Below are 14307 nucleotides of genomic sequence, written 5' to 3'. Positions count from 1 at the left end.
TCATCAGTTCCTGCTGATTCTGACCTCCAGCATTCCTTGTATAATAACTCCTGGGATCTCTGGCATTTTAGTCAGAAATGCTGGTGTAAGAAAAGGCTCAGAGCTCATTAAATCCCTCTATTTCCATTTATCAGTCTCCACATCAGTGGTTTGTATTGTGACAACTGTTACTTGCTGGTGTGGGAGTCTCAGGCATACACTTATTTGGCATTTTCATGCTGATCCTAAAATGGCTGAAATGATCACTTTGGCACAATATAAAACAATAAACACTTTGCTTTCACAGTCTTATGAAACCAGCAGAAATGTTTTGTGATTTTTCTACAGTATTTTTTTTAATCTGAAGATCTAACAACAGGGGCAGAAAATGCACAAAGTGGGTGACCCAACAGCTGGAAGACATTCTTGGAATCTCTTCTTTTAGTCTTCCTGCTTTCATATCATACACCGTATTGCAGAGATACGTAACTATAGTACTTGTTTTAAACAAGAAGAAGAAGAAGAAAGGACATACACTATAGACAGTTTTTTACGAGCTAAATGTAGTGTGAGGTGTTTGTCATAGTGATTGTTCTTTAAATTACCAAACTCTCCTACTGAACATGGTAGATGCGATGCAATCCATGCTTTTTACACATGCCCTTGTTACAGAACTGAGGCTGCAGAAGGCAGCACCTCTTTTTGCATGAACTCTTCTAAGTCTACATGTGGATCATCAAGGTCTAGGCAAAGAAACTTTTCCACAACAGACTTGCATTTTTCCATCCGATCTCCTTTTGAAGGATGATCAGTACGTTTGATAGCTTTTCCATTGCGAATCAGTTCTGACACTTCCACTCCCCTTTCAATAATTTTGGCTGGCATTCCTGCTAATGCAGCGATGTTGGCAGCATGACTAACAGTGGACATGCCCTGTTTGATCTGGTAGAAAAATATCAGCTCATCTCCATCTTGATGGGTCTCCATGGTCAGGTACTCCAGAAGAGGTGTGTCAGGCAGGAGTTCTAGCTGCATTAAACTGTGAAAATTAGTGGAGACAAAGACCTGCGGACACTGGGTTCCTCGACTGATCCAGTACCTCAGGACAGCAGCCAGAAGGGACAGGCCATCCAGTGTATTGGTCCCTTTACCAAACTCATCAATAAGTACCAAGGACCTCTCTGTGGCATTGTTTACTGCCTTGGCAACCTGGTTAAGATCAATCATGAAAGTAGAGAGCCCTACAGAGACTGATTCCCTACTGTGGATTCTTGTGTAAATCCCATCAATTACTCCAATCTCTGCCTCTGCTGCAGGGACGTAACTGCCGATTAAAGCCATGAATACTATAAGACCTACTTGCTTTAAGTAGACGCTCTTTCCAGATGAGTTGGGCCCTGTGATGATCTTTATTCGTCTGGTAGCCTCACCACTGTTCACGGGATTGGCCACAAAAGTCTTTGCGCATAGTTCCATAAGCGGATGTCTTCCATCCTTGATGTGGAAGCCATGGCGGTGAGTAAAGCGTGGCCGGCAGTAAGCATTCTCCCTGGCCATCACTGCCAAAGCTAGCAGCACATCTAGGTGTGCAGTATACTTGATCACGGTGTTAAGCACTTCAGACTTCTCCAAGATCTTTGTCTGCAGTTGGTGCATAATAAGTGTTTCCTGGTCCCTGATCTCACAGTGCAAGTCACCCAGCAGGGTGTCTAGCTCCTTAGTCCTAGCACTTCTGTAGTGCAGTTTATCCTCTGACAAGAACATGAAGTCCAAGCCTTCGATTTCGAAGTCACTCTTATCCACCATTGTTGGTAGCCGTGGAATGGAGAGAAGGAACCCAATCAAAGGAATGTAGATCACACAACAGGAGGGAATATGATCGTCCAAGGTATCCAATTCTTTTCGAGCTACTTCTGTAAGGAAGTCTGACAGTCCCATCAGCTTTCGTTTCTTCTCATCAATGGTGGGGTCCACATTGGGTCTAACAGTGAAGCGGTGCTCTGAGGTGCTGCCTTCAAAGTCCACCACTTTGCTGATTAGACTAGCAATGTAGTGCAGATCATCAGTGAAGACACGCGAAATAGTCTGAAAGAGTTCAATAGCGTTGGGCAGAGAACGACATGTGTCTCTAAGGCACATTGCACTGCACACTGTCTTATAGAGTGCTTGCCAGTCACTAACTTTTGTGTGGGAAAGAGTCATTCTTTTTAGAATAAGAGGCACATTTTTAATATTCTTGAGACAACCTTGAAGAGTGAGGACTGTTTCATGGTTCTGAGCCAACAGGAAGAATTGGATAACATCTAGCCGTTTGTTCAGCTCTGTCAGGTTCCGAGTAGGTCGTGTGAGCCACAGCCTCAGCAATTTTTCTCCCCATTTGCACCTGCAACGGTTTAAAATTCCATATAAACTGAATCCTTCTTTTAATCCACTGGACAGCTTGTACACAGAAGGATGGATATCACTTTTAAATATCTGCAGGACACAATAAGTGTCTTGGTCCATATTCACAATATCTGACAGCACAAACTTTTTAAAGGCCAAAATAGGAACTGCAATAGTGCTTTCTTCGAGCTCAACTCCAACCCTTCTCCTATCTAGAAACTTAAGGAGTCCTCCTAGGGCTCGAATCATGAGTGGGCTCTCAAAAGGAATGATTGAGGACAAGTAGAGAATTTTCTCTGTTGCAGTCATATGAGATGGGATAAATGGAAATTGCCTAGATAGGATCCGTTGCTTGCTGACCTCTAGGCCAAAATCTATGTTAGGAAACAGGACAATTTCTGGTTTTCCTATATCTTTATCACCAAGAGTGGCTGTTAGGTTGGCCAGGAATGTGGCAATATTCTGGTCCTGTTTTGCACTGGTCACTATGCATCGAGGATTAACTTCCCCAATCACTTTTTGCAGTAGCTTGAGGTCTTCATTGTCAGGTATGTCAGGCATGAAGTAGACTGAGCAATCTTCTGTATCATAATAAGTAATTGCAAGCTGCCCTGCATACCACAGAACAGACATGTGTGTCTCAGAGCACTCTTGGTCCTCTTGTTCGGGCCTAAGCGGTGGTGGCAAGGCACAACTTGTGGCTGATGGGGCACTCATTCTGTTGGAGAAAGATATTTTTATCCACAAGTCATCCAAAAAGTCCTGAGAAGTAACTGTAATTGACAACAACAGGTTAACACTCACTCTTCCAACCCTGGAGAAACTAAGATGCTACCAGGCATTAAAGATACATGTTACCTGTTCAAGTGAAAAGATGCAGCCAGTAACTACAGCCGCCATCTTGCTTCCAAGCAAGGTGTAACTGAGCTAACTACCAGCAATGTTGGAATAGTTTTACAGTTTTTATTTGTATCCTTTATTTTAGTAAGTATATATGTATGCCTGAATACCCATAAATGTTATGGGTGTATGTACATGTATATACACGTACAAAATCATCCTCGGAGGTACGGGGCACCCATGTGCACTGACCACAGCTCCTCACAACAATGCAGCCACATAAACTGGGCATCGTTTCAGGGTTGTACCCCGGTATTTATGCAGCACCATCACATACTACCAGTTTCTATACAAGTACATAATGTACTGCTGCAGGGATCAACCATACCAAACAGTTTCCCCTACAGAGTCCCCAGTTGCTGACAGCAACCCACTCCTCTTCCACTTCTTCCCCCCTCTATTCACCCTCCTCACCACAGACGGGCAGCTCGTCTCGGCTGCTGCGTCCCCTTGCAGCCCAAAAGTTTTATCTCGACCCCCTTCCCCTCCCTCCCCGGGCAGGTGCTCCGCGCTCCCCGCGCTCGTGCCTCCCCGCCGCCGGGTCCTGTCAGGAAGGCGCCGCGCTGTGGCGCTGATCCCCGTCCCGGCAGCCAGGCCGCGGCCGCCATCCCTCCCCTGCCGCGCTCCCGTTAGCCGCCCGGGCCGCTCCCGCTGCCGGGGCCCACGGCAGCCCTCTCCCGGCAGCAAGTCTCTGCCGTCATTCGGGGAACAGACCCACAACCTCCCTCGCGGCCTCCCGGCTGAGTGGGAGCCCCTCTCTCCTGGGGGCTTAAGCTCCTCCCGCCAGCCCCTGCCCCGTCCCCGGGAGCGGCTCTCTACCTCCCTCCCGCCCTGAGGGGAGGGAGAGGAGGCGGCTGGAAGAAGCCTCCTGAGCAGCCCAGCCCGCTGGCCGGCAAGGGATGCCATGCATCAGCTCACACGTAGCATCTCCATGGCCTGCCTCTGCACCACCTGCCAGTGCTCCGGCAGGACCTGTGGCCATCCCTGCCCACTGCCAGGCTCCCCGCTGCCAGGCTGCCCACCGCTCACCTCTTTCACCCGTTGTGGCTTCTGCAGATTGAATAACGAGCTACTTCGAGCAACTGTAAATGAATCTGCATATGCAGCCCTCACCTTCGGAGAGCTGCATGTGTGGTGCTGGGAGTTGGGCATTTTGGCTGTGGGGGTCTGGTACATGGAAACTGAAGCTGCTTGCAGGAGGGTGTTGGGCCCCTCGCTTTGCAGCCAAGTTAAGGCCTGTCACCACTTGAGCCTTCCTGCCCCTGGTCCCACGAAGGGGCAAAGGGGCAAACGCTGCCTGGCTGCCTGCTGACAGTAGCCACGGGGACTCCATGCAGCTGCAGGGTTTAACTGCGGGCTGGGGACGGCAGGCTGCACCTTCCCTGCCTGCATACAGAGGAGGCACAGACAGAGAGTTAACAGACATGACGAGGCAACCAAGTGCTGTCTCCTTGGTGCCCCGCCAGTCTTGCAAGAGTTCCACATGCAACACCTCTCCAGGGCTGCCTTACACAGCCATGTCCCTTTACAGGCATCCACTCATTACAGTGCTTCCTCAAGAGGCAGGTGTCTTCCTCCTCCCCTTCCAGCACCAAATGCTTCAAAATGGCCTCTCAAGTATTCTTGTTTCTCACCCTCCCCCAGTTATAGCATATATCTGTAATCAGCATCTATAACTTTCCCATGTGCTAACAACTCCTCTCTTTCCTCTCTAGTGCTCCAGACCCTTTCAGTTAAGAAATGAACCGTGACCTTCCCATGCACCTGCATTGTTTCATCTTTTCACATGTCATTACAAACAGTGCTCCAGAAATTGCTGCAAGTTACTAAAAATATCATAGTTTTCCCATGGCTGCTTTTCCAAATATCTTTCAGTAGTGCATCACAAGCATAACTCATTTCCTGAGCATTCAACATTTGATTCACACCTTACTAATCTGTTTTTGACAAGCAACATCCCACCTCTTGTAAACACTATTTTTTGATTGGAGCCTGAAGTGGTGGTTTTGATCTTTTCCTCATTTCATTCCACAAGTACTCAAGGCTTCACATTTTGACAAGTGTTCTCCTGGCTGGGAAGGTCTTTTTTTTATTACTGATTGATGTCTAAATGTATTTCAAAGAAATGTCAGCCAAAAAGCAAAGAATGATGATTTAATTTCAAAATAACCTTAGTACATGAGGACTAATCTAGCCATGGAATATCAAATTTTAAATAGTGAGAGTGAGGCTGCAATAAATGTAGATTTCCAAGGAGGTCGTGTGCCCGAAATGAAAGGCATCCGCCACTAGATGTCATCGCTTCAGAGATTAAGAAAACAGAAAGGCCAACCGTATCCTGGGCTGCATCAAAAGCAGCGTGGCCAGCAGGTCGAGGCAGGTGATTCTGCCCCTCTACTCCGCTCTCGTGAGACCCCACCTGGAGTACTGCGTCCAGCTCTGGGGGCCCCAACATAAGAAGGACATGGAGGTGTTGGAGCGAGTCCAGAGGAGGGCCACAAAGATGATCAGAGGGCTGGAGCACCTCTCCTATGAAGAGAGGCTGAGAGAGTTGGGGCTGTTCAGCCTGGAGAAGAGAAGGCTCCGGGGAGACCTTACAGCAGCCTTCCAGTATCTGAAAGGGGCCTACAGGAAAGCAGGAGAGGGACTTTTTACAAGGGCATGTAGTGACAGGACAAGGGGGAACAGTTTTAAACTGAAAGAGGGTAGATTTAGATTAGATATTAGGAAGAAATTCTTTACTGTGAGAGTGGTGAGACACTGGAACAGGTTGCCTAGAGAAGTTGTGGATGCCCCCTCTGTGGCAGTGTTTAAGGCCAGGTTGGATGGGGCTTTGAGCAACCTGGTCTAGTGGAAAAGTGTCCCTGCCCGTGGCAGGGGAGTTGGACCTAGGTGATCTTTAAGGTCCCTTCCAACCCAAACCATTCTATGATTCTATGATTTCTGACCTTCACTAAATTTAGGGCACCGAAAGTCTAATTCAGTACAGGGGACCAAAAGTTTCTAAATTTAGAATTTAGAGAACCAAATGTGCAGGTACTTCCTCAAGCAAAGTGCTTCTGAAGTCAATAATTTTGTACCTGAGTAAAAGCTCAGTAGACATACCAGCACTGAGCCCATCTTGCATATGAGTAATTGTGAATGAAGCACCAGAAGAAATGCGTGAGTTTGAGATACAAACCTGACCAATACAGGGTAACGGAGACAGTAGCAAGAGCCAAAGCTGGTCAGCCACACAGACTGATAAGGGCATGTGGGGATGTTTATTTCAGTAGGACCTTGTCAAATGGGATGGTAAGGGAAAGGGGCAAGCCATAAACAAAATATACACAGACACAAACCTGTCAAACATAAGACAAAACCTAGAAACAAACCTCATCAGTCACATTAATTGATGGGCTATCAAGAAACCTCAGGCAAACCGGGACTTTGCAACTGTTGGGGATGTAAAACTGAGGGTCCAGGGTGTTGGGGAGGTTAGTGGGACTGTGCAAACGAATGTGGGGTGTGCAAGGGAAGGGGATGGGGAGGAACAAAGGAGAAGTGGACAGAATAGGGTGTAAAAGGGGCTGGTCCTGTGTAAAATGGTGCTGGTGGGCATGCTTGTCTGAGACAGTGTGCTGGGTGCTGGCTGTTGGGGGCAAATGTCTGTATCTTCCCCAAACTGAGGGTGTGCGAGGGGTGCGGGTGTTCACTACCAAACCTCAAGCTGGACCAGCCGGCAAGCGGGGGACCCAGGGGGTGGATAAGGGGGCCTGGGATATAGGCAGCAATGCCAGGCAGACAGAGGGGCCATGATGGTGCTTGGGGGATGCACAAATGCCTTCTTTGCCTCAGTCTTTAATGTCAAGACCAGTTGTTCTCAGGAGACTTGGCCCCCAGAGCCTGAAGTTAGGGACGGGGGGCTGTGTGAACCCCCCGTAATCCAGGAGGAGATGGTTAGTGACCTGCTGTGCCAATTGGACACCCACAAGGCTATGGGTCCGGAAGGGATTCATCCCAGAGTAATGAAGGAACTGGCAAATGAACTTGCCAAACCACTCTCGATTATCTACCGGCAGTCCTGGTTAACTGGAGAAGTGCCAGCTGACTGGAAATTAGCAAATGTAACGCCCATCTACAAGAAGGGTCGGAAGGATGATCCAGGGAACTATAGGCCTGTCAGCCTGACCTCGGTGCCAGGCAAGGTGATGGAACAGATCATCCTGAGTGCCATTACATGGCACATGCAGGACAATCGGGGCATCAGGGCCAGCCAACATGGATTCATGAAAGGCAGGTCCTGCTTGACCAACCTGATCTCCTTCTATGACAGTGTGACCTGCTTAGTAGATGAGGGCAGGGCTGTGGATGTAGTCTATCTAGACTTCAGTAAGGCATTTCACACTGTCTCCCACAGCATCCTCCTAGACAAACTGGCTGCCCGGGGCTTGGATGTGTGGACTCTTCAATGGGTTAAAAACTGGCTGGATGGCTGAGCCCAGAGAGTGGTGGTGAATGGGGCAAAGTCCAACTGGCGGCCGGTCACTAGCGGTGTTCCCCAGGGCTCAGTTCTGGGGCCGGTGCTGTTCAATATCTTTATAGATGATGTAGACGTAGGGATTGAGTGCACCCTCAGTAAATTTGCAGATGACACCAAGCTGGGTGGCAGTGTCAATCTGCTGGAGGGTAGGAAGGCCCTACAGAGGGATCTGGACAGGTTAGATAGATGGGCCGAGACCAACGGCATGAGGTTCAACAAGAACAAGTGCCGGGTCTTACACTTTGGCCACAACAACCCCATACAGCGCTACAGGCTGGGGGAAGAGTGGTTAGAAAGCGGCCCGGCGGAAAGAGACCTGGGGGTGCTGATCGACAGCTGGCTAAACATGAGCCAGCAGTGTGCCCAGGTGGCCAAGAAGGCCAATGGCATCCTGGCCTCTATTAAGAATAGTGTAGCCAGCCGGTCTAGGGAAGTGATCGTCCCTCTCTACTCGGCACTGGTGAGGCTGCACCTTGAATACTGTGTCCAGTTCTGGGCCCCGCACTTCAAGAAAGATGTTGAGCTGTTGGAGTGAGTCCAGAGGAGGGCGACCAAGCTGGTGAAGGGTCTGGAGGGTCTGACCTACGAGGAATGGCTGAGGGAGCTGCGGTTGTTTAGCCTGGAGAAGAGGAGGCTCCGAGGTGACCTTATTGCAGTCTACAACTCCCTGAAGGGGGTTGTCGTGAAGTGGGAGTCGGCCTCTTCTCCCAGGCAACTAGCGATAGGACAAGAGGACATAGCCTCAAGCTGCGCCAGGGGAGGTTCAGGTTGGACATTAGGAAGCATTTCTTCTCAGAAGGGGTCATTAGACATTGGAACAGGCTGCCCAGGGAGATGGTGGAGTCAGCATCTCTGGATGTGTTTAAGAAAAGACTGGACATGTCACTTAGTGCCATGGTCTAGTTGACAGGGTGGTGTCAGGGCAACGGTTGGACTCGATGATCCCAGAGGTCTCTTCCAACCTGATTGATTCGGTGATTCTGTGAAATGTGTGTGTGCTGGTGAACCTGGAGAGAGTCATGTGCACACCTGCACTAGAGACCACCTGTGTCTGCTGGGGGCTGTCCATGCTTGTGTCTCATGTGAGCCATGTATGTAGGTGCTGTTGAAGGCAGCGTCTTGTCGGTCGCAGCCTGTGCAGCTGGCCATGTCCATGTCCTCTGAGCACGTTTATGTGTCTCTAGGATGTGAAAGCAGCAGGTACATCCATCAGAGACCCTCGGTCCCCAGGGCACCGGGCTGGGCTCTAGCAGTTGGGCAGTAGGGAGCCCTGGGCTGGAGCTGCTGGAGGCAGCAGTCGCTCCTAACATCCCTTAGCATCTAGTAATGATTTTTAAAAAGCAAACAGCATTATTCTGAAGATTGAAGGAGAAAATATTGACTTTCTACAGAGATAATCTGTTTTTATTGAAAATACAATGGAATGAGAAGCCCTAAAATAACTACTGAAATGAGCTTTTCTGAAAACAGCCTAATAGAATATTTATGATGTTCCACTTTGTATATGCAAAACTACATAATGATACTGATATTATAAATTACTGTAAGTTTTTAGATTTACTGAGACAAAAAGCCTAGTACTAGTTAAATACCACCACATTTTCATGTTTGGTGATTTTAAAGACCCAGAAAACTGCCCTTGACAAACATTTGAGATTCTTCCTTGTAGTAACATGCCCAGTGATGACAGCAAGAATAATTTCCAGTTAACATGTTTCATGAAGACTGTTGCAAACCATTGGAAGTTAAAGCAGTTGTAGCATTGTGTATGTTCATTTGTTCCTACAGGACTGAAGAGGGAGGGGTAGAAAGGAGGTGTAATGACACTTTTATTTCCTTGTTTAAGTTCTGCAGCAGACAGTGCTTAACTAAAACAGAAGATTTGGCACATTATTGTTTCAGTATTCTTTTTACATCTTGAAGTAGTTTTCCATCCTAATTATACCTCTGATTGATTAAAATGAAAACTATATGAATTAAATACGAAAATTCAGTCTTCTAGTAGAATGCCTAATTGAATTTTATGTTGCTATTTAAAGGTGAAAAAAATTGACTCAAGCCTGTATGAAGATTTTAAAAGTCATTATTTTGGAGATGAAATCCTGCACCGCCTAGATCTTTGCTCCATGTTGAAAAAAAAGCAACCAAATGGTTACTACTACTGTGAGTCCTCTATTGTTTTTGGTAAGTACATCTTCATTTTCCTCTTATATCAATTGTGTTTATAAGTTATATGCCTGAAAAGCAATTTTTTCTGGAATTTATGTTAGGCAATTCTTGGAATAATATCCGTGGAGTCTGACTGAAGTCTGTCCTTCAGTTCTGGCTCTCCAGGAACCTCTGCAATGCTTCTTGCTGACAGCTAAAGTTTATGTTCAACTGTCTGTCCCCAGAATCCCATTCCATTTCTCATCCTAAAACAAGTGTTGAAGATAAATGAGATGTATCGCTCTCCTGAGTTGCTCATCTCTCTGTTGACTATCAAGACAGCCTGTGTGACTAAGTTAGATTAGATGTGGTAATTATAGATGATTAAAGCTAAGTGAAATGTCTCTGGTTTGGCAGAGATGTGACCTTACTTGGACTACATTCATATACAGAGAGAATTTCAGTGGTACAACGGATTTCTTAATAACTGTTCAGAATACCATCAAGACTTTAAACATTGTACAGACGCCTTGCCTACATCATTACAGTGCTAGAAATCACAGTGGTGTCCTCCTGCTTTTTCTGAACAGAAGCTTCATATCCCTATGATTAATATTCCAGGCTTGTCTTCTCGTTTGTGCCACAAGTCGTGTATAGCTGGAACTTCAGGTGGTACACACAGAAGGTCTATGGACTGAGAGACTATGGGATGATTAAGGGAGTGGAACATCTCCCTTATGAGGAGAGGCTGAGGGAGCTGGGTCTCTTTAGCTTAGAGAAGAGGAGACTGAGGGGTGACCTCATTAATGTTTATAAATATGTAAAGGGCAAGTGTCAAGAGGATGGAGCCAGGCTCTTCTCAGTGACATCCCTTGACAGGACAAGGGGCAATGGGTGCAAGCTGGAGCACAGGAGGTTCCACTTAAATTTGAGGAAAAACTTCTTTACTGTAAGGGTGACTGAACACTGGAACAGGCTGCCCAGAGAGGTTGTGGAGTCTCCTTCTCTGGAGACATTCAAAACCCGCCTGGACGCGTTCCTGTGTGATATGGTCTAGGCAATCCTGCCCCGGCAGGGGGATTGGACTAGATGATCTTTTGAGGTCCCTTCCAATCCCTAACATTCTGTGATTCTGTGATTCTGTGATAATGGCTTGTACAATAAACCTTTCTGTGATGGTTAATTCCCAGTGGCTGATAGTGGATCTTGGGGCTGCTGTTAGTCATATTAAGAACATGAGTTAAAACATTCTAAGTGGAATAACTAGAGAATGTTGGGGTTTTTTTCTTAAATGCAGTCACCCCTTTAAATCTAGGGATGTATTGTGTGATGTGTTGGGAATATCTTTAAAAATACCATTCCTGCACCTTCAGATCTTTGAGAAATTATGACATGGAAGACTGTCAAGTAGTAATACAGCAAAAGACAAAGCTTTTTATATTAATTGCTTTTTCACCTGTCCTAATTAGGCTGATTCTTTATACATGTCGTGTTAGAGGTGAGTCTCAAAATACAGGTTTATGGCAGGGAACAGGTCATGGTCTTTGGAGGTCAGTTTATATTTTTTCTTCTCTGTACTGCTACAGCTTGGTTTTTATGTTTTGGGGATTTTTTTTTTCTTACTGCAGTCATGTGAAAGGTTGAATGCAGTAGTGTTGGAAGACGTGGGATACTGAAATTCATACTAAAAGTTCCTGTGAAGACTTAACTTTGTCTTTATTCTTTAGAAATAGAAATCTAGGAATAGAGCAAAACTCTGGCTTGTTGTCAATGAGCAATAGCTCCATCTCAACCAGAATATGGACAGTCTTAATAAATCTTAGTAAAGCAGTCTTAACTTTGACCTACTTAAGGAAAAGAGAACATCTGTTCTTGTATGGAACCTCTAATAACAGGAAAGAAATATGAAAAATCTTTTACAAGTAGCCTCAGCAATAAAATGCTTACTTAAAGACTCTGATAAATTTGTTCTCATATACCTTGCAACATTTTCCAGATTCCTGGTAGTAAGCAGAAATATTAAAAAAAAAGTGAACAAAAATCATTCCAACAAGCAAATTATTCAGTGGATCTAGTGTTTCCCACTCCGAAGCATACTAGCCTTAGTAATGAAAATATTCATGACCAAGGAATGATCATATCCTCAGAAAGAAAGAACAAAACATGAAACATCAGGGAAATCGTCCAAGACCGTTGCCATCCCAACTAGCTGAAAAGAAACATCTTCACTGGAATCTTTTCTCGTATGGACAATTTTAAAGGAAAGCCCTGTCTTCATCCTTAAGTAGTACGGAGTCTCAAAAAGATGAAGGTTCTATTTGTTATGAAGATACATCCTTAAGGACTAAGAAATCTTGAAAAGATGAAAACTTCTGTTTGTTATGAAGATACACTGTTAAGGACTAAGAAATCTCAAGAAGATGAAGACTTTATGAAGGCACTGTGTCCATCCCAAATTCTGCAAAACCTTTAAAGTTATGATGAGCATAAAATAAAAGGAAAACTTCTGATCCAGGCACCTCTTCTAGTTGAGCTAATTTTAATGGAAACATCCCACTTTCAAAGGCTTATAATTGACAGCAATACATGTGAATAATGCATTATATGCAATTTTTCCTAAGTGCACACTGTTTCTTTCATCATCATAAAAACTATACCTGGTTAATAGGCAGGTTATACTTGGTGCCTCATCCGCTGTTTTTCAGCCGCTTTTCAAGATCTGGATTGTTTCATTCTTAATGCTGTAAAACTAAAACTACGTTGGAGACAAAGAGTGTTCATTAACAGTTAGTACTACTAAATTCCTGTTGTTTGGACTAGCTTTACACAAATACCGCTATTAGAAGTTAGGGCTGGTTCCAGGATTCTGTGTAGGGCTTTGGTGATGATTTGGTTTCTGCCTTGTGGTAACTTGTTTCCCTATGCTGCAGCATTGCTGGTGGAAGTGCCCAATGGTCTTGAGGACTGTTTTGAGGAAATGATTAAATACTTACATAATACTTTAAACATGTCAGGCACTTTGCCAATGCTAATTGCTGTTAATGTTTTTGTTTGCACTTTTATTTAGCTTAGGTAGACTGTTACAAAACACATCAAAAGCAGTACAGAGGAAAAAATGTGTAGGATGCCTGTTTAAATTAGTGACAACACTATTGCAAAATCCAGACCAGTCAAAATTAAAGTGAGATATATTTATACATATCTATCTATTATCTAACTGTTTAAATATATTATCATATTTATTACCTTGTGTTATGCATGTCTCGTAGTTATGTTTATATCTGTGTACATAACTATACATTTAATGTCTTCTGTACATGTTTGTACATTCAAATATTATTTATGTGCATCCAAATGCTTAGAGAAGGAGAAATCACAAGATTATTTAACATGGTATAAAATTCTTCTTTTGGGTGAAATTGAGGGTCCACTATTCACAAATATACTTCAGAATATTTTGGAATATGTATCTGATTAAGGAATTTGGCAAATATCTCATTACCTATAAAAGCTGTTTAGTAGAACATTTGGTAGGTATTGACAATATTTTTTCAAAACATTTATTTAAATCTCTCATCTTGAACTTGTTACTGACATCTCAGAATGCTAAAATGAGACAGTCTTTCAGCTGTGTTTTGAGTACGAGTCCCATTAACTGGCTTATAACAGCAGTCAATCAACTGGTATTCAAAGCAAGAATCAGATGCTTGTTTGGCATTAACTCAATCCTGGTGTGACAATGCGTAAAGCATTTACGGGAAGTATCATTTTCACAATCCAAACAGAATTCTCCTCTGAATTATTTTTTCAGGAGTACTACATCTGGCTTTCTCTAACCATAGCATTTGAATGGATGTTCTTCACTGATACCACATTAAGAAAGTATAGTATTATTATCCCCACTTTTCTCAGTCCTATATGGACATAGATGCATCTTGCCCAAATACATGCATTTAATTTTTCTGGCTCTGTACATGTTAATATATATTTATCTAAAACCAATAGGAGAAGGAAAACAGCTACATTGGAACAGAGTTTAAATGACTTATTATTTAATTTCAGAGAGAAAAAACTGTATTTAATGAATTTTGAAAAACTCATTTTAAATTTTTTTAAAATGTGATACAAATAGGGTTTTTAGTAACTATAGGTAGCTAGGACATTAAAATAAACACAGGAGGGAGTTAATGCAGTTCCATCAATACATCAGAAACAGTGAAAATTGAAAATTACTTAATACAGACAAAACACTGTATCCAGCTCTAGTTCTTTCTACATGTACATGTACTCAAGCAGTTATCTTTTTTTCCTTGAATTGCACAGAAAATAAAAAAAAACAGTGTTTACATTTTGTTACCTAGAGTTTGGGTCAG

General features: G+C 44.3%; 2 protein-coding genes across 6 annotated transcripts in view; one reads left to right on the top strand and one right to left on the bottom strand.

Annotated features, from left to right (window-relative positions):
* The window catches only part of AKAP7 (A-kinase anchoring protein 7), a 94637-nt gene that overhangs the window by 32986 nt on the left and 47344 nt on the right, over positions 1-14307 (top strand). For 3 of the 5 annotated variants that reach the window (XM_068412609.1, XM_068412644.1, XM_068412618.1), the window contains exon 7: positions 9826-9970. In XM_068412609.1, coding sequence (XP_068268710.1) covers positions 9826-9970 — 145 coding nt within the window. Of the gene's footprint in view, positions 1-9825; positions 9971-11562; positions 11614-12081; positions 12139-14307 lie in introns of those variants that run through there. The other 2 variants (XM_068412626.1, XM_068412635.1) reach the window with 2 other exon arrangements.
* Positions 646-3081, bottom strand: MSH5 (mutS homolog 5). Its single transcript, XM_068413528.1, has one exon. The coding sequence runs from the start codon at positions 3079-3081 to the stop codon at positions 646-648; it is 2436 nt and encodes an 811-aa protein (XP_068269629.1).

The sequence above is a fragment of the Nyctibius grandis genome, chromosome 1 (genome assembly GCF_013368605.1).
Source record: "Nyctibius grandis isolate bNycGra1 chromosome 1, bNycGra1.pri, whole genome shotgun sequence".
Lineage (NCBI taxonomy): Eukaryota > Metazoa > Chordata > Aves > Nyctibiiformes > Nyctibiidae > Nyctibius > Nyctibius grandis.
This window is presented reverse-complemented; position numbering and strand designations above follow the sequence as displayed.

Excerpts from the sequence above, each read along its gene's own strand:
- MSH5 (XM_068413528.1), bottom strand. The coding sequence starts at position 3,081 with ATGAGTGCCCCATCAGCCACAAGTTGTGCCTTGCCACCACCGCTTAGG.